The sequence below is a fragment of the Urocampus carinirostris genome, chromosome 15 (genome assembly GCF_059441175.1).
Source record: "Urocampus carinirostris isolate Australia breed hairy pipefish chromosome 15, RoL_Ucar_1.0, whole genome shotgun sequence".
Classification (NCBI taxonomy): Eukaryota; Metazoa; Chordata; class Actinopteri; order Syngnathiformes; family Syngnathidae; genus Urocampus; species Urocampus carinirostris.
Genome location: NC_142363.1, coordinates 1,624,586 through 1,644,482, shown reverse-complemented (window position 1 = coordinate 1,644,482; position 19,897 = coordinate 1,624,586). Strand labels below are relative to the sequence as shown.

The following is a 19,897-nucleotide window of genomic DNA, read 5'->3' as shown; positions in this document are numbered from 1 at the left end:
AGGTCACAAGACATGCAACACGCTCTGACAAAAATAAAGAAGTCGAAAAGGTGCGGGGCCCTTCAATCTGCTCATTACAGATACAACTCGTGCACGTAGCTCCTACATGTGTGTCAACTAAATCTCTCTCTTTATATAATATATATATATATATATATATATATATATATATATATATATTTGTGGTGCTATTAGTACAGATTGGTTTGTGTATTTCTCTCTGGTCTATAATGGGATGTGGTTGGCTGCTGTAATTATGTTATCTTTGTCTGTATCTGAAATGTTGTGTTATTGGGGCGGCAGTAGCTCAGGAGGTAGAGCGCTCGTCTTGGGATCAAGGGATCCCAGTTCGAATTCCGGCTTGTCCGTGTGACATGTCGAAGTGTCCTTGGGTAAGACACTGAACCCCTAATACCCCCAATAAGCAGGTTAGCGTCTTACATGGCTGCAATACAAGGTCGCTATTGGGAAATGTAGGGCACATTGTAAAGCGCTTTGGGAAGTAATTGACTTGAAAAGTGCTATATAAATGCAGATCAATTCATTTCATATTGAAGTAATTTTTTAGCCTTACCGTAGTTTTATCTTTGTAGTGTTTTTGTTTTAGGTTTTCTGTAGAATGTCTGTAGTAGTACTCTTGTATTAAAGTATTACTGTACTTGTATATCTATAGCATTTTGAAGAATTTAGGTAGTATTAGTTTTTATTATTGTATTTCTGCATTATTTTCAAATGCAGGGCACAACATAAGTACCCATAATGATGTCTTTATGTCAATTATTTTGTGAACTCTTCTGTATGTAAGCGCTTATACTAGAAATAATACTATCGTAGCAATCTCAATACGTTATCCATAAATAAAAAGTCAATATAAGTAGTGTTAATGAAGCAGTGGTACTGTAGTTGTACCCTTGTAGAATAGTCTTAGTACTTGTATGTTATTTGTGTAGGAATTCTTTAGTATTTCTTTCTTCTTTTCAAAATATAGCCAAATAATATACTATGTCCATGTTTGTAAGCATCTAATTAGATATTTAGCTTTGGAATATTTTTGTTTTATTTTTGTAGCATTTCTACACTACTATCTTTGTAGAATTATAGTGGTAGTAGTTCTGTAGAAGTAAATTTAAATTAAAATACACACTGATCAGAAAAAGTACGGTTCGAAACCTTTTCCCCCTTTTGGACTGGGGATTACTCAGTCTATTAAAATAAGTCATGATGGAAATATGTAAATATGAAAAAATATGAAAAATGTCACTGTGGGCTGTGCAGGACGGATGAAAATCCCAAAGAGACACCTCGAGCCCTTGGTGGCCAACTGCACAGCAGTGGAGTTTTTTTTTTTGCTGGAAGTCACCTGCATTCTGTCCTGGAAGTGGGTGATCTAAAAAAAAACAAATCTTTGTACAACATGGTTAATAAATCTTGATAAGTCTAATGGGGAACTGCCCGAATGAACCCGACAAGCACCTGATCACAACATTCTAAATCAAATAAATACGGTCCAAACCATTTCCTATTCAGAATTGTAGCTGGATTTGAACCCACACGGGAGGTTCCCAAGACCTTATAACTGTGCCGCACACGCGCTAACCACTGCGCTGCCGTGCTGCCCCCATGCAATCATATTCTTAAATTTTCATGATCCGTCTCAAGATCGATTAATCTGCTATTTTGAATTCATATGATCTTTTACAGGATCGATTGATCTGCTCATTGTCTTTTGAAAACTCTCTCCATAGAATAGACAAAACTGTTTTTTTTTTTTATTTAACCGAACTATAAATCAACATATAACGTATTTGTTAATCGTTTGTCAATCCTAACACGCTCGAACTCAAATTCTAAATTATCACACTGCCTAAACATCAAAAATCTAAAAAAATGCCAAATTAAACTCAACATAAAAAACGTTTTTAAATGTAATTTCACCTCACTCTAATCAACTATCTTATCTAATGGATTCAATGTAGAATGACACCTACTTGTCACTAATAAATTGCCTCTTTGAATGGCATTTCATTATCAATACTCTTGTGCTTTTTTTTTTTAAATAGAAAACACATCTCATTCGGTGATTGAAACAGAACAACCATGTTATTAATAATTTTCAATCTCGCTTTTCTTTTCCTCTGTTAATAAGTCGTTATTTTCATTATTTTCAAACTCATTTGAAAGTTTTGGTTATTTGAAATTGTTCTGATAAACAAACTAGTATTTTCTATAGGTCATCTGCTTCTGAACCTCTGATTGACACCACTTTCGCTCAGCTGCAGGCTCTCTGCATTAGCCTATAGGGGCCTGAAAAGGACAACACCTTCTTTACCTCCAAATAACTTTGGCCAAAAGTGACCGAGTCAATAAAATTATGAATAAATTGATGTGAAGATGTCTCGATTGTAATCAAATTAGACCCTAAATTAAGTGTGCGAAACACCACCAGCTATTCATTTTTAACGCACCATTTTTACGAGCAAGTGTGCACAATAGTGATAGAGACGAAAGAGAGACTGAGAATTCAAATGTTTACAATTCTTTCTTGCTTAAAAAATTGGGCAAGGTAAAATACTCAGTTGCAAAGGTCCGAGTGTTCTAAACTAGTTGTCAAATGGCCACTTTTGGAAACGCCTTAACCTACCTTCAGAAAAATATGTAAAATACAATGTATAGTTTTTCAGATTGTAATCAAATTTGACAAGGTACGAGGTAAAGCTTCAAGCTAATATCTCAGCGGTTTTCCAGCTAAGATACACATGCTGCACTTTTTTGATGGCATTTGATCGCAAAAAAAATTAAATAAATAAAATTCATGCAAGAAAGAAAATCTTCTAATTCTGTGTGTTCTAACTCAATGCTAGTAGCACTTGCAGTGATTATTTCAGTTTGGTACAAAACTTGAGAGTCTTACCTTTCAAAAAAGATCAAAACCATCTATATTCTCCAATTTGATTAATTTAATCTAATTTTAGTGCGTCTTTTGAGATTTCAGGCAAAAATTACAAGGGGTTGATGACCCTCTAGGAGTTAACCCAGTTAGCATTAGCCGTCTAGGTTATATGTAACTCGTCCTGCGTGCAATGTTTGGGTTCAACCGCATTTCATCAAGGAAACGGATATGCATTGTTAAGATTTCACATCCTTTCTATGTCAACTATGTTGCTTTTTACCCTGAACCATATTGCTGTTTAAAGCAGTGGACGTTTTTTCCAGACTAAATGATTTTGTGTCTTTAAAAAGATATCACTTGGCGCAGACGTACAAGCACATAGATTTAAATTCCTAATCTGTGATTTATATTTAAAAGTGAAACCAACACTTTTACACATAGAATTAATATTTACATGTATTGTGCTATCGATAAAAAATTAAGGGCAATGATCATTGACTAGGGCAGCACGGCGGCGCAGTGGTTAGCGCGTGTGCGGCACAGTTTTGAGGTCGTGGGAACCTCCTGTGTGGGTTCAAATCCAGCTACCAGCCTTACTGTGCGGAGTTTGTATGTCCTCCCCGTGCTTGTGTGGGTTTCCTCCGGGCACTCCGGTTTCCTTCCACATTCCAAAGACATGCATTTCAGGTGAATTGGCCGGTCCAAATTGTCCCTAGGTGTGACTGAGCGAGTGAGTTGTCTGTCCCCGTGTGCCCTGCGATTGGCTGGCAACCAGTTCAGGATGTCCCCTGCCCACTGCCAGATGATTGCTGGGATGTGCTCCAGCCCCCCCGCGGTACAGCTAATGAGATGAGATGAGATTATTGACATCACTGTCTTATTATTCACAGAGCATACTCTTCAGGAGTGGTCGGTAACCTTTTTAGCCCAAAGAGCCACAAAACCCTTCCTCAGTTACTTGAGAGCGTTGAAGCCAGCTACGATTTTAGGTTGAGAACTTTGGGGGTGCTGAGCACCCAGAGTGTCTGGCTAGTTAAAAATATTTATTTAATTTCACTTAAAGTGATGTAACATGTAAGATTCAATTATAGCATCCATTCATTTTCTGCGCGTGCTTTTCCTCAGTAGGTCAAATGCAGGGGTGCTGGAGACCATCCCAGGTCTCTTCAGGCAGTGGGCAGGGGACACCCTGAACTTGTTGCCAGCAAGTCACAAGGCAAACAGAGACATACAATTCACTCGCTCATTCACACCGAGGGACAGTTTGGACCAGGCAATTAAGCTGCCATTCATGTTTTTGGAATAAGAGAGGAAGCCCGAGTGCACGGAGGAACCCCACGCAGGCACAGGAAGAACATGCAGACTCTGCACAGGAAGGCTGGTAGCTGCATTTGATCCCATGACCTAGGAACTGTGCCGCGGGCGCACTAACCAATTAACCGCCATTCCGCCCCCCTTTTATATATGTATATATATATATATATATATCTCATCTCATCTCATCTCATTAGCCGTACCGCTTATCCTCATTAGGGTCGCGGGGAGGCTGGAGCCCATCCCAGCCATCTCCAGGCAGTGGGCAGGGGACACCCTGAACTGGTTGCCAGCCAATCGCAGGGCACACAGGGACAGACAACTCATTCGCTCATTCACACCTATGGACAATTTGGACCGGCCAATTCACCTGAAATGCATCTTTTTGAAACGTGGGAGGAAACCGGAGTGCCCGGAGGAAACCCACGCAAGCACGGGGAGAACATACAAACTCCGCACAGAAAGTCTGGAGCTGGATTTGAACCCACGACAGGTTCCCATGACATGAACTGTGCCGCACAAGCGCTAACCACTGCGCCGCCGTGCTGCCCATATGTATATATATATATATATATATATATATATATATATATATATATATATATATATACATACATACATATATATATATATATATACATGTACAGTCCATGCAAAAGTTTGGGCACCACTGATCATTTTCAAGATTTTTCTTTATAAATTCTTGGTTGTTTGGATGAGCAATTGCAGTTAAATATATCATATAGCAGACCAACACAGTGATATTTGAGGAGTGAAACGAAGTTAATAGGATTTACAGAAAGTCTGCAATAATTACTTGGAAAAAAGTAGGCAGGTGCATAAATTTGGGCACCCTTGTTGTTTTATGGATATGGATTAATGTCAGCTTAATTGCCTGGTCCAAACTGTCCCTCGGTGTGAATGAGCGAGTGAATTGTATGTCTATGTTTGCCTTGTGACTTGCTGGCTAGTTGCTTTAGCACTAATCATTGGAACACAAAATGTGTTTGGTAAGCTGTTTTGGTAGGTTCATACATACACTGGTGAAGCCAATCATGAGAAAGGGTATTTAAGGCGGCCAGTTGCAAGTCGTTCTCCTCTTTGCATCTTCTCTGAAGAGTGGCAACATGGGAGCCTCAGAACAACTGCCAAATGACCTGAAAACAAAGATTGTTCAACATCATAATTTAAAGTAAGGATACAAAAAGCTAGCTCAGAGATTTCAGCTGTCAATTTCTACTGTGAGTAACAAGGTGAGGAAATGGAACCCCATAGGCACAGTTCTAGTTAAGGCCCAGAGTGTCAGCCCAAGAAAAATCTCAGATAAGCAGAGGTGAAGGATGGTGAAAACAGTCAAACTCAACCCACAGACCAGCTCGGAAGACCTACAACATGATCTTGCTGCAGATGGTGTCACTGCGCATCGTTCAACTATTCAGCACACTTTGCACAAAGAGATGCTGTATGGGAGAGTAATGCAGCAAGAGCCTTTTCTGAGCACATGCCACAAACAGAGTCGCTTGAGGTATGCTAAAGCACATTTGGACAAGCCAGCTTCATTTTGGAATAAGGTGCTGTGAACTGATGAAAATAAAATTTTGTTATTTGGACGTAAGAAGAGCATAGCATAGTGTAAGAAGAACACAGCATTCCAAGACAAACACTTGCTACCTACAGTGAAATTTGGTGGTGGTTCCATCATGCTGTGGGGCTGTGTGACCAGTGCAGGTACTGGCAATCTTGTTAAAGTTGAAGGTCGAATTGATTCCATTCAGTAACAGCAGATTCTTGCGAACAATGTTCCAGAATCAGTGACAAAGTTGGAGTTGCGCCGGGCCTGGATACAACAAGACAAGAGCCCCAAACACTGCTCAAATTTTACTATGGCATTCATGCAGAGGAACAAGTACAATGTTCTGGAATGTCCATCTCAGTCCCCAGACCTGAATAATATTGAAAATCTTTGGTGTCATTTAAAGCGGGCTGTCCATGCTCGGAAACCATCGAACCTGACTGAAAGGGAGGTGTTTTGTAAAAAAGAATGGTCAAAAATAACTTACAATCAGAATCCAGACCCTCATTGGAAGCTATAGGAAACATTTAGAGTCTGTTATTTCTGCAAAAGGAAGATCCACTAAATATTGATATAATTTTTCTGTTGGAGTGCCCAAATTTGTGCACCAGCTTACTTTTGTTTAAGCAATTATTGCACATTTTTTGTCAATCCTATGGACTTCATTTTACTTCTCAGATGTCACTGTGTTTGTCTGCGCTGCTACATACTATTTGATATATTTAACTGAAATTGCTGATCCGAAAAAAGGAAAATGATCAGGGGTTCCCAAACGTTTGCATACGTCTATATTTATATGTATATATATATATATATATATATATATATATATATATATATATATATATATATATATATATATATATATGGGGGGGGGGCACATGTGGTTATTATACATTTTTAATTTAAATATTTTGCTAAAGGCTTTTATTTTGAAAGGACATTTTTAACAATGTTTGTTTTCAAGCTGTTTTTATTCGATTAATGTTTGTTTTAAGGCCATTTTCATTCTTTGAAAATTCCTTTTTTAAATTGAATTGTAGCAGTCTTGAGCCTTCTCACTGGAGCCTCAACAGACTCTATGCTATAAGTGACAGTAGTGAAAGGGGCGCATGAAGGGGGGCGAGAGCAGTGATAAGAATCAGATGGACTGAACCATTTCAAGGCAGTGGAATATTGCTGGTGCTGCATTTTTCACATTTTTTTTTTATCTACTTTTTTTTATATCTTATCTCACATTGTCCTGTCCTCTATTAAGGAAAAGAGAGTTTTATAAATGCTATAATTGTTGGGGGTGCTTGGGTTGAATTTGGGGCTTGTTATACCCATGGTTGAGGCTTATTTTGGCTGTCATTTTTGTCCTAAATAATGGATTCAAAAGAAGGTGCGCGCAAGGTTCTTTTGTAAAAATGTCACAACACACTGCAAAAGATATGGACATTGTTGTATTTATCTTTGGTGCAGACTGAACTGAGCGAAAGATAGAGAAGGAATTTCCTTGCGGTGTGTGCAGAAAACCGCCCACCTCTACCGCTCACCAAATCATATTGATCTGAGCGGCTTGCTGGTACCCCTGCAACGCTACCAAGGACAAGGGGTGCAGAAGATGGATGGATGGAGGGGGCGCCAGTAGCTCAGGAGGTAGAGTGCTAGTCTTGGGATCAAGGGATCCTTGTCCGTGTTACATGTCGAAGTGTCCTTGGGTAGGACACTGAACCCCTAATACGCCCAATAATCAGGTTAGCGTCTTACATGGCTGCAATACAAGGCCGCTATTGGGAAATGTGAAGCACACTGTAAAGCGCTTTGGGAAGTCATTGAAAAGCGCTATATAAATGCAGATCATTTTCATTTCATGGATGAATCTCAACAGTGATAATCCATAGTTTAATAAGCTCCCATTGAGGGGGGGTTTGAGCGACCTTCTGCCAAAACAGGGTATACATCAGTTAGACACCCTGACTGGAAACTGTCGTGGAGAATGTGCCCTATCAGAGGTACATAGTCGTCTGAACTGAACCAAAAAAGGTTTTATTGTCTCACGATAAGTAAATGTGACGACATTTTTCTTTTCATTTTTTGCCCAGCCCTTCGAAAAGTTTTTGGTGTTTGTTGGTACCCATACCAGCAAATAGCAGACAATCATCTCAGCTCCCTCTAGTTGAGACTCATGTCATATCAACCTACGTTTAAAAAAAATATCATATTCATATGATAGTTCGTGTATTTTTGCGTATTATTCAAATCAATAGTTTTTCAAAAATAAAAATTTTACTTCCAGGATGCGCTGAATCATACGAAACATCCCTCTAAAAACAAACAAGAAAGGGAAAAGGGATTTCCATTCATAGTTACTTTTAATAGCCGCCCTTTTTGGTGCATGGAAATATACATGCGTTGACGCCTAGTAATGACACTTGAAATATTACCTTGAATCATTGAGTGAGCACCCCAGTTGTCACTCATTCCAGCATTTTAGAGTGCTTAGCGAACGTATTATATTTCAGGCTTCAAACTTAACCCCAAAAAACTGAAAATATTTTCTAAGAACCAGCAACATGTGAGACACAATCCTGAAGTAAAACCAAATTATTTCAACATTTTGTATTATATTTCTAACAAAAACAACTGAAAGAAAGTTGTTGCAAAGATTTCCCCCTCTTTTCTGTCAGGTCAGCCAACTGACTTCAGAAGGGACTATCACTGCATAAATTTGCCCTTTATGGAAGAGACTCGAGAAAAAATCCCTTTCTGAAAGAATACCATAAAAAGGCTCATTTGGCATTTGCAAGAAGCCACATGGGAGACATTAATAACAAGTGGAACAATGTGCTCTGGTAAGATGAGACTTAAATTGAACTTTTTGGGCTACATGTAACACAGCACATCACCCTGAAAACACCATCCACACTATTAAACATGTTGGTGGCAGCATCATGCTCTGGGACTGCTTTTAAAGCAAGGACTGGGAAGATTGATTAAGTTGATGGAAAGATGGATGGAGCCAAATACTACTTCAGGTTATAACGTCTGTAGGAGTCTGCAAGAGACCTGAGAATAGGGCGCAGGTTCACTTTCCAACAAGATAATGAGCCTAAACATAAAGCAATATTTACAATGGAATTAGTTAAAACTATCAAAATAAAGGTGCGAGAATGGCCAAACCAAAGTCCAGACTTCAATACTGTAGAGCACAGATGTCAAACAGGAAGCCCGTGGGTCGGATCAGGTTTTAAATCCAGCCCGCAAGACAATGCTGAGAGAAGCGCAAGAGATAAAAGAGCGGCAGTTTTAAATATGTCCACTTGATGTCACCCAAGCCAGGCACCACTCGCAAAGCATATGTAATAGTATTCATCTGTAATAGTATTTATTTATTTCTCTCTCTCTCTTCTCTCACTCTCTTTTTCTCTTTCTACCTTTCACTTTCCTTATTTTTCTGTCTTTCTTACTATGTGTTTCTCTCTTTTTCTCATATTCACTCTTTTTCTCTTATCTGATTGTTTTGATCTTTCTCTCTTTCTTGCTTGTTCTCCCTCTATGTTTTTCTTTTTCTGTCTCTTTCTTTCCCTTTCCTTTCCCCCTTTCTCTCTCTATTGTACCTTTTCTGTTGCTTTTACTCTTTCTCCTTTCCGTCTTTTAACATTTCGTTCTCTCGCTTACGCTGTCTCCCTTGTTCTTTCTCTTTTAATCTCTATTTCCTTCTCTCTTTTTCTCCTGCTCTCTTTCTTTAAAACCAACTAGTCCAGCCCCTGTGAGATTTTCTTTCCTAGCACGTGGCACCCCTGCAATAGAGCACTTGTGGAAAGTTTTGCAAAATAGTGAGCACAAACAATCACCATCAAATCTTAATGAACTTGAGCTGTTTTGTGAGAAGGAATGGGCAAAACTTATAGAAACATACCCAAAAAGGCTTGAGGCTGCTTATCATTGTTTATTATTTATTATCGTTGCTTATTTTACTTGTAAATTTATATCGTGCAGAATATGACATTAATTGTAGTAATATGCTGAACAAAGGGACATCCAAAACCCGTTAGTTTTCCTGCTTTTTTTTCCTTTAATTACTTCTTTTTTCCTGTTTTTCTTTACTTTTTTCCTTTTATTTATTTTGCCACTAGCTTTTTAATTCTTTTCACCGCTTTTATTTTCATTTCTTTCCCTCTTTTTGGATTTATTTTCTATTTTTCTTCTTTTGTTTTGTTTTTCGTAGCTTTATAATTCTTCTTTGTTGATTTTTACTCTTTTTAGTTTATTTTCTGCCCGTTTTGTTTTTTGTCTTTGTTTTTCCTTTTTTTTCTTTTGTTTCTTTACACTCCCTTTCTTTTGGTTAACAGTCTGCATTTCTTTTGAGATCTGTCAAAGTTCAATTCTGTAATCCGCACAGCGGAAAAGATTGTGGGCATCGGTTTGCCATCCCTGGAATCTATATATAATGATAGTTTTGAAACGTACCTCAAATATTCTTAAGGATGAGAGTCATCCTGGTAATGATCATTTTCATCTGTTATTGAGCGGTAGACGCTTGAAATCATTCAAGGGTACTAAAAGATTTACAAACAGTTTTTACCCGAGTGCTGTCCGAATTTTTAATAATTGTAAATTGTAATTTCTGTTTTTCGTTTTATATTCGGAATGTTGAATGTTGTTAAATTTTAAAATTCTCACTGAGCCGAGACAACGAGACGATTTCCGATGATTTTTATGTGAAGATTATTGGTTGAATAAACTAACTACTAACTAACTTCTGTGCTTTTTGATTTTTTTTCCCACTTTTTCCTCTACTTTTATGTTTATTCTTCTTTTGTTTATTTTTTCCAAGCTTTCTTTTTTCCTGATGTTTCCTCTTATTCCTATTTTGTACCTGTTTTTTCCCTTACATTCTTTTTTCCCAACTCTGTACTTCTTTTTTGCCTTATTTTTTCTTCTTCTTTTTTACCATTTGTTTTAATTTTTTCTTTGATCCTTTTTTTCAAGCTTTTTCGTTTTTCTTGTTATTTCCTTTTTTATTATTCCAGCATTTTTTCTTCTTCCTTTTTGTTTAATTCTTTTGTTTCTTTTTTTCCCAGCATTTTACTTTTTTATTGATAAATTATTTTTTTCTTCTTTTTTTCATGTCTATGGGTGTACATTGACAACCGCCCCCCCACCAACCCCCGCCCGCCGGGTAATGCCCCTGGTTTGAAGCCTGAAATATGGCAATAAATCAAAATCTTCTTTGGCCAATTTGTTAGACACTGTACATATGATTTTAAGAAGATCTGTTTTACAGTTTTTGACTGAATTGTTACAGTTGGACAAAATTGATACAGATATAAAGCAACATGTGAGACACAATCATGAAGTGAAACCAAATTATTTCAACATTTTGCCTGGCGTGTTTAATTTACACAGGGGTTATGTCAAACAATGTCTATTTTATGTACATGAATTACAGTTATTCAACAGTATAATATACTGCAGCACTCGGACGCTACACGAGATGTATACGACCCCTCACAGGAGGATTCGGTACTTGAGGGCACGAGGAACCCGGTTGATGACCAGACGGCCATCATAGCTGAGCGAAGCAAAGAGCCACGGATCGGCCGACGACCATTCGACTTTATAGACGCTATCTTCGTGCTCCTCGTAAGTGGACACCACGCTGTCTTGCAGAGGTTCCTTGCTCCTGAAATATGCCACAAAAATTGCAAAAAACAAAACACTGGTTTCATAACAATATGAATAATGTAGGTCACTGTGAATAATGACAGCAGGCTGAAAGGATATAAATTGATTTTCAGGGCATGTCTGAGTGCAAGTCAAGTTTAGGATCGTGACTCACAAATTTGGATTTTTAGAACGGACAAAAGGTATGGAGCATTCAATCCTGCCATATGTAGAATACAGTGGAACCTCGGTTTTGAACGCCTCTCAGTTCGAACAAATCGGAGTTCGACCAAAAATTTTGAGAAATTCTTGCTTCACTGTTCGGTCAAAAATTCGGAGTTCGAACGCCAGTAATGCGTGAGTGCGTACGCTTGAGTGCGATGCTGAGCGGCGTACGGGTGTAGATCGCCCCCACCCCTCGTGACCAACTGTTATTATGTGCGCACTTGCCTCTTTTTGCTTTCGCTTTTTATATCGGTGAATGGAGTGTTTTAGCCCCTTACTATGCCTCCGAAGAAGGTCGGTGCAAGCGGGACAGGTGAAAAAAGAAAAGTAGTTCGTACAACTATTGCCTTTAAGAAAGACATAGTAGCCAAATATGAAAGAGGTGTGCGAGTTTCTGATCTTGCTAGGGAATACAGCATGGCTAAATCTACTATCAGTACGATAGTAAAGAAGAATGAGGCTGTGAAATCGAGTGATGTGGCCAAGGGAGTGAGTGCTATAAGCAAGCAACGGCCGCAAGTTTTGGAAAAGGTTGAAAAACTTTTGATGATTTTCATAAATGAAAAACAGTTAGCGGGAGATAATGCTAGAGAAGAGATGATTTGTGCGAAAGCACTAGAAATGTACAGTGATTTGCTAAAGAAAGACCCGTCGCTTATTGTTGAAGGATTTGATTTCAAGGCTAGCAGAGGATGGTTCGAAAAGTTCAAGAGGGGGAGTGGCATCCACAACGTGGTTCGACATGGGGAGGCATCAAGTTCGGACAAGACTGCAGCAGAAAAATTCAAGATCGACTTTGCCAGTTTCGTTGAACAAAAAAATTATCTTCCCCAGCAGATTTAACTGTGATGAAACTGGTCTTTTCTGGAAAAAAATGCCACGGAGGACGTACATTACACGCGAGGGGAAGTCCATGCCAGGTCACAAGCCAATGAAAGATCGCTTCACGCTTTTACTGTGTGGCAACGCAAGCGGGGATTGTAAAATCAAGCCTCTACTTGTTTATCATTCAGAGAATCCAAGGGCATTTAAGGCCAACAACATTATGAAAAGCAAATTGCCTGTTATGTGGAGGACAAACTCCAAGGCTTGGCTAACGAGGCAATTTTGCACCGAGTGGGTGCATGAAGTTTTTGGTCCGGAAGTAAGAAAATATTTGGTGGAGAAGAATTTGCCACTACGCTGCCTTTTGTTAATGGATAATGCCCCTCCACGTCCTCCAGGTTTGGAGGACGGCTAGCTGGAGGAATTTGATTTTATCAAAATTAAGTTTCTGCCTCCAAATACCACCCCGTTACTTCAACCCATGGACCAGCAAGTTATTGCAGACTTCAAGAAGCTCTACACGAAATATCTCTTCCAAAGGTGCTTTCAAATCACGAATGACACTACACTGACCCTGCGCGATTTTTGGAGGCACCATTTCAACATGGTGCACTGCATCAACATCATCGATAAAGCATGGGACGCTGTGACCAATCGGACGATGAATTCTGCTTGGAAGAAGTTATGGCCCGAGTGTGTGACCGAGCGAGAATGCAAGGGTTTCGGTGTTGCAGGGACCAGCACGAGTGCTCCTATTGAGGAGGAACCCGACATGTTGATAACATTGTGTCTGTGGGCAAGAGCTTGGGCTTGGAGATTGACAAAGATGATGTGGAGGAACTCCTGAACAAACATCAAGCCGAGCTCACCACAGAAGAACTCCTCCACCTTAAGAATGAGCAGAAGAAAAAGTAGGAGGAAGAGATGTCCTCTGGGGAGGAGGAAGCAAGAAAGGATGCCCCGACGTCCGAGATTAAAGAAATGTGTAACAAATGGGCCGAGTTACAAAATTTTGTTGAACTCCACCACCTCGATGAAGCTGCTGCCACCAGGGTCATAAATGACTTTAATGACACTGTCATGAGTCACTTTAGAAAAGTGCTAAAAAGAAGGCAGAAGCAAGTTTCATTAGATGGGTATTTTAAGAGAAAAGAGAACAAACAATAATTTTCCTTCCTCATCCACCCCTCTCCCCACCGTCAACCTGCGCCTTCTGCTGACCACCACAAAGGTAAGAAATCCAATTCATAATTCTTTTCTTTATCCTTTTTTATTTTTACACGTTCATGTTAGCGTAATCTTTCGTACGGAAGAGTACGATAATGCGGACGTACGATTAGCCTGGGTTAGCTTTATGTTTACGTTAAACATTCAGGTAAACATTCAGGATGTTGGAATTGAGCCAAAATTCAGGCTGTTGGAAGGGAACCCCCTTTCCAATGAAGCGCTAGCCACTTGTAGAGACCCGGGTGCTAAATGACTTGTAAATTACCTGATTATTTTATTTTTACACGTTCATGTTAGCGTAATCTTTCGTACGGAAGATTACGATAACGCGAACGTATGATTAGCCTGGGTTAGCTCCATGTTTATGTTAAACATTCAGGGTGTTGGAACGGATTAAAACGATTGACATTATTTTTAATGGGAAAATTGATTTCGGAGATTGAACAGATCGGTTCTCGAACAGGGTTGTGGAACAGATAATGGTCGAGAACCAAGGTTCCACTGTACATGTTTCAATTAATCATGTTTTATTTACATGACAAGGAAAATGAATCAGACGAAAGAGTAAAGACCAAGGTAGAGAGGGGGAAGAAATTCAGTTACAGGTTAACAGTAATGATGGCAAAATGAAATCCAATAAAGCAGTGAAGCCCTCAAGGGTGGGGGCTTCAAGATGATTCATTACCCTGACTACGCCATCATGTGGACAGAAAAAAAGTATAAAATGCGTGTGTAAAACATGCTCTGAATATTAAAAATATGTATTTAAAGAGTGTACTAAGAGAGTAGCAGATTAAGGGTTTCATGGTTTGTCCTTTGTTACTTTGTGCTTACTGTGAAAAAAAGAAGTCAAATAAAGTGTCAATTTATTTTTATTTACAAACAATATATTCTCCAAGGTCTTTGGACTGGGGTGGTTTCTTTTTTTTCAAAACAAAACCCAACTCTTTGACATTATACTTCTCATGCTGAGGTATTTGAATTGTTCATTGCCCTCGCATAGGTTTTAGATCTGGGGATAGTGTAATTGTAGTCTGTACAGACATTTGAGACCTTCTTGTGATTAAGGGAAATACAAATAAACATGACTTGACTTGACAACATGACGAAATACACTACAAAATACTCGAGAAAATATATGAAAAAACACACAACATAATCACTGAAAACATTACAAAATACTCAACAAAATATACGACAACATACAACTCCTAGCAAAAAGGATGGAATCACCAGTCTTGGGCAAGCCCTCACTCGGACATTTTATTCCGTAGCAAAAACTCAGATCACAAACATGAAACAATTGTAAGGTCATTCCAAAGAGCAAGATTTTGGCATTCAGAAACAATAAAACATTTAAAAAAAAACATTGCAGTGGTCAGCAAATGTTACTTTTATAAAGCAAATTCAGGGAAATAAATATGGAATCACCCAATTCTGAGGAAAGAAAATAGGGATCAGTGCATTTTGAGTAGAAAATAAGAACACACCCAGTCAATTTCCTTTCCTAAATTGGGCACCTGGCTTAGATAAAGTCTGCTCCGGAAGCAGCAGTTAAAAATAGTGCAGTTAGACCACTTTGGAGGGCTCGTGGACTAAATGCATTGGCAAGAATCATGGCTCCAACAAGAGAGATGTCTCTTGAGACCAAGGAAAGGACCGTCAAACTTTTAGAAGAACGTAACTCTACTCGTATGGTTGCCAAAGATGTGGGCTGTTCAGAGTCAGCTGTATCGAAGATATGGACCAAGTACAAACAGCATGGGAAGGTAGGCCAAGGAAGACAACTAAAGGCCAAATGTCTTTGTAAGGAAAATTATGGTCTGAATGTACCTTTTATTCTATATTCTATCCAATATATACTTTAAAGTTTATATTTCTATAGTACTTAATAAGTGTGTGGTTTTACGATTTCGCAAACGCCTTCAGGGACAGGAGAGTAGGTTTCCCAAGCCAAAGAAACTGTCTCTACAGCCCGGAGGCCACTGGTAACCTCCCTTTGTGTTATCAAACAGGTGCAGAGGACTCCCAAGCCAAATAAACTTTGTCTCTACAAATTGGGGGCCACTGGTAATTTTCCCAAGACTCCTATATATGTGCAAACAATAAACTGCTGTGATATCTAATTTTTTATACTCGCACGCCATCTAGCGACCAACATTATATACTGCATTTAAACATGTGATTCCTGCCTAGACCAACCAGAATGCGCTTACCTGCCCGTGTTTTATTCTACCCTCTAATCAGAAATCTATGAAACGGTACAAGAAAGAGGCTCACGCTTCAGTCCGTGGGATTATTTCATAGCAATCCGAGAATGAAATTTTGCCTTGTTTCAATGTGCTTGCTTTTCTTTAATAAACAAGATTGATTGTAACTCAAAAGTCTCTTATTTCATCTGGACATCGTTTTGTACCTGACAGTCTTGAAAAGAGAAAATGCATGACAAGACAAATGAAGAGGAAATGGAGGGAAGTTGGAGTCAATGTAAGTGACGAAAGTGTGCAAAATCAAAGAAAATAAAGGAAATGGGATTTTCATTTGGTAAGCTAAAAGGAAATCATCATTGACGCTTAAACACAAAAGAACAAGACTGCAATGGGCTAAGGAGAAGCAATCATGGACTGTGGATGACTGGATGAAGGTTGTCTTCAGTGATGAGTCACGAATCTCCTTTAGAAAAGGTGATTATACTGGAACTTTTTTGGCGCCGTTCCGGTAAGATTTACAAAGAAGATTGCCTAAAGAAAACATTAAAATTCCCACAGTCCTTAATGATATGGGGCTTCATGTCAGGCAAAGGCACTGGAGAGATTGCTGTGGTCAAATCTGGAATAAATGCGCTGGTTTAAATTGACATCTTGGACAGCTTTGTTATTTCCTTTAATTGAAAAAAGGTTTGGGGATGATGAACTCATTTTCCAAGATGACAATACATCATGCCACAGAGCAAAAACTGTAAAAGCATTCCTTGGAGAAAGATGCATCCAGTCAATGTCATGGGCTGCAAATAGGCCAGCTCTCAACCCAATTGAGAACCTCCATCCATCCATTATTTGCACCGCTTATCCTCAGTAGGGTCGCGGGGGTGCTGGAGCCCATCCCACCTATCTTTGGGCAGTGGGCAGGGGAAACCCTGAACTGGTTGCCAGCCAGTCGCAGGGCACACAGAGACAGACAACTCACTTGCCCATTCACACCTAGGGGCAATTTGTACCGGCCAATTAACCTGACATGCATGTCTTTGGTGTGTGGGAGGAAACCGGAGCGCCCGGAGGAAACCTACGCAAGCAAGGGGAGAACATGCAAACTCCACACAGGAGGTTCAATCTCATGACCTCAGAACTGTGCCGTACACGCACTAACCACTGCGGCGCTTTGCTGCCCCAATTGAGAACCTGTAACGGAAATTTAAAAAAAAAATGGCCACAGCAAGGCACCGACTTGAAATATTATCTGGCAACTGCAATCAAAGAGTTTGCACCAGTTTGTCAAATCCATGCTTCAGAGACTGCAAGCTGTCATAAAAGCCAAAGGCAGTGCAGTGATTTGCAGTGCAGGTTTTGATTGTAGGTCTTTGTCTTTCAAGATTCCATATTTTTTCCTCAGAATGGAAATTATTTTTTGCACTTGCTCTATAAAAAGTAGCATTTACTGACCACCACAAAGTTTTTTATTCATTTATTTTAGTGTTTCTACAGAATAAAATATCTGAGTGCGTACTTGTCCAGGACTGATGATTCCATACTTTTTGCTAGAGGTTGTATACAACAAATGACATGATAAATTAACTGACTCAATGCATGAAGATATGAATAAATTGCGACTGGCCGGCAAACAGTTCAGTTCCCCTGCCCACTCTCCGAAGATAGCTGGGATGGGCTCAAGCACCCCGAACTTGTGATTGCCTGGTGTATACAGTCAATCAAATGTGGGCGGGCAATGCCTGCCTAAAATAACTGAGAAGCATAGCGATAGCTCGCTTTTAGCAGCTTTTTACATTGAAATGAAATTCATCCATTAAATCAGACTTAGAGAAAAGTCAGAAGAGCGCAACAAATTTGTAATCACCACCGTGTGCAGCGTGGATTGTTATGGCGTCCGCAAATGGACTGAGGCGGCATAGGGAGAGAAAGCAAAAGTAAGGCTTCAGGTTTGGCCTACATCTACAGATAGGCTAACAATTGTGCTAACCCACCGCTGTGGACCCTGTATCTTGCCAATGCCAGGTCCATTAGCAATGAGACCAATAACCTGTGGGAAACCACTACATCTGGGACAGTTTCCTTTTAATCATCTGGAGATCTGGCTCAATTCAAGGACACCCAATGCTTGCGCGCAGCTAGCCGGACGCTCTATAAATAGCTTTCTTACACTGAAAGGAGAAGCTCTCTAATTTAATTTTACTTAAGTATGACAATAAAGACCATTGATTCAACTGTAAATATGTGTTGCGTGTTATTATTTGTAGCTCTATAGTTGTTATTTTGTTACAGTCGTATACGCTCAGTTGGTAATGTGGTCAATTTAACCCCTTAACGTTCCTGTAAATTTTGCTTAAAATCCTAATCAAAAAATGACCCAAAGTAAATTTAATACTTTTCTGGAACCCTTGAGAGCAGGGGTGGCCAACCATTCAGCGACTAAGAGCCAATTTTTCATCTGTGTTACTACAAAGAGCCACATAATAGGTGCGGACGGGGGCGAGTCGTATGCATGCCTACACGGATCTCTATACGGCTAGATCTGATGAAAATAACCACACCAACAGGATAATATCAATAATTTTCAACAATTATCATTGTGAGCACTGTTCTACACACACAAACTCTCAGTTCAAGCATAACATCTCTTACTTTGCTGCTTAGTGAGACTTCTGGCAATCCTTATCTTGAACAATCCTCTTCAAATCTGGGTTCTATTCTGTAACTGCTACTCTAAGCAATTCTTTTAAATGAGTGTCAGTCAGAAGGGATCAATGCTTTGATTTCACATGTTTCAGGACGTAAAACACAGACTCACAGACGTACGTTGACCCAAACATGGACAGTATCTTAAGCGCAGCTCATCTGATGTTGAGGTATTGGCACACTTTTCCAGAACTCAACTGTAACTTCCCTTAAATCTGCAGATTTTCAATCAGTGTTGTGTATCTGTCTCTTTTCTTTTTTAGGGCGGTGCTGGTGACTTGCTCACTGGCTTTTGGCAGTGTTTGAAAAAGTGTTAAAGCTCCCTTTTTAATATTCGCCTCAAACAGCTTTAGATTATTAAAAAATGCAAACAAGGTTCAGTCTGTTCAGGTGGCATACGATGTTGACTAAAAATGCCAGATCCATAATCGACTTAAGGTCTGAGAGCTCAGGATGGTCCTTGTCCATCCATCCATCCATCCATCCATCCATTGTCTTCCGCTTATCCGAGGTCGGGTCGCGGGGGCAGCAGCGTTAAAAGGGAAGCCCAGACGTCCCTATCCCTAGTCACCTCCTCCAGCTCATCCGACGGGACCCCGAGGCGTTCCCAAGCCAGCCGAGAGACATAGTCTCTCCAACGTGTCCTGGGCCGCCCCCGGGGCCTCCTGCCGGTGGGACATGCCCGGAACACCTCCCGAGGGAGGCGTCCAGGAGGCATCCTTATTAGATGCCCGAGCCATCTCAACTGGCTCCTCTCAACGCGGAGGAGCAGTGGCTCTACACCGAGTCCCTCCCGGATGACTGAGCTTCTCACCTTATCTCTAAGGGAGAACCCAGCAACCCTGCGGACGAAACTCATTTCGGCCACTTGTATCCGGGATCGAGTTCTTTCGGTCATGACCCAAAGTTCATGACCATAGGTGAGGGTAGGAACGTAGATCGACCGGTAGATCGAGAGCTTTGCCTTTCGGCTCAGCTCCCTCTTCACCACGACGGACGGGTACAGGGTCCGAATGACGGCAGACGCTGCACCGACCCGTCTGTCGATCTCCCGTTCCATCCTACCCTCGCTCGTGAACAAGACCCCAAGATACTTGAACTCCTCCACTTGGGGCAAGACCTCCTCCCCGACCCGGAGGGAGCATACCACCCTTTTCCGACTGAGAACCATGGCCTCGGACTTGGAGGTGCTGATCCCCATCCCGGCCGCTTCACACTCGGCTGCGAATCGCTCCAGCGAGAGCTGAAGATCACGGCCTGAGGAAGCCAACAGCACCACGT

The 19,897-nt window shown here is 40.2% G+C and overlaps 1 protein-coding gene and 1 long non-coding RNA gene across 2 annotated transcripts in view; both read right to left on the bottom strand.

Moving 5' to 3' along the window:
- Positions 1 to 191: 191 nt before the first annotated feature.
- LOC148351300 (uncharacterized) lies at positions 192 to 6,029 on the bottom strand. Its single transcript, XR_015852813.1, has 3 exons — positions 5,880 to 6,029; positions 5,244 to 5,361; positions 192 to 1,387 (listed from the first exon to the last, which is right to left on the bottom strand). It is a non-coding gene; the product is annotated as an uncharacterized LOC148351300 (long non-coding RNA).
- A 5,103-nt stretch (positions 6,030 to 11,132) lies between these two features.
- Positions 11,133 to 19,897, bottom strand: part of eipr1 (EARP complex and GARP complex interacting protein 1) — a 140,473-nt gene continuing 131,708 nt past the window's right edge. The window contains exon 9 of the mRNA XM_088353857.1: positions 11,133 to 11,448. Coding sequence (XP_088209983.1) covers positions 11,274 to 11,448 — 175 coding nt within the window. The 3' untranslated portion in view covers positions 11,133 to 11,273. The remainder of the gene's footprint in view (positions 11,449 to 19,897) is intronic.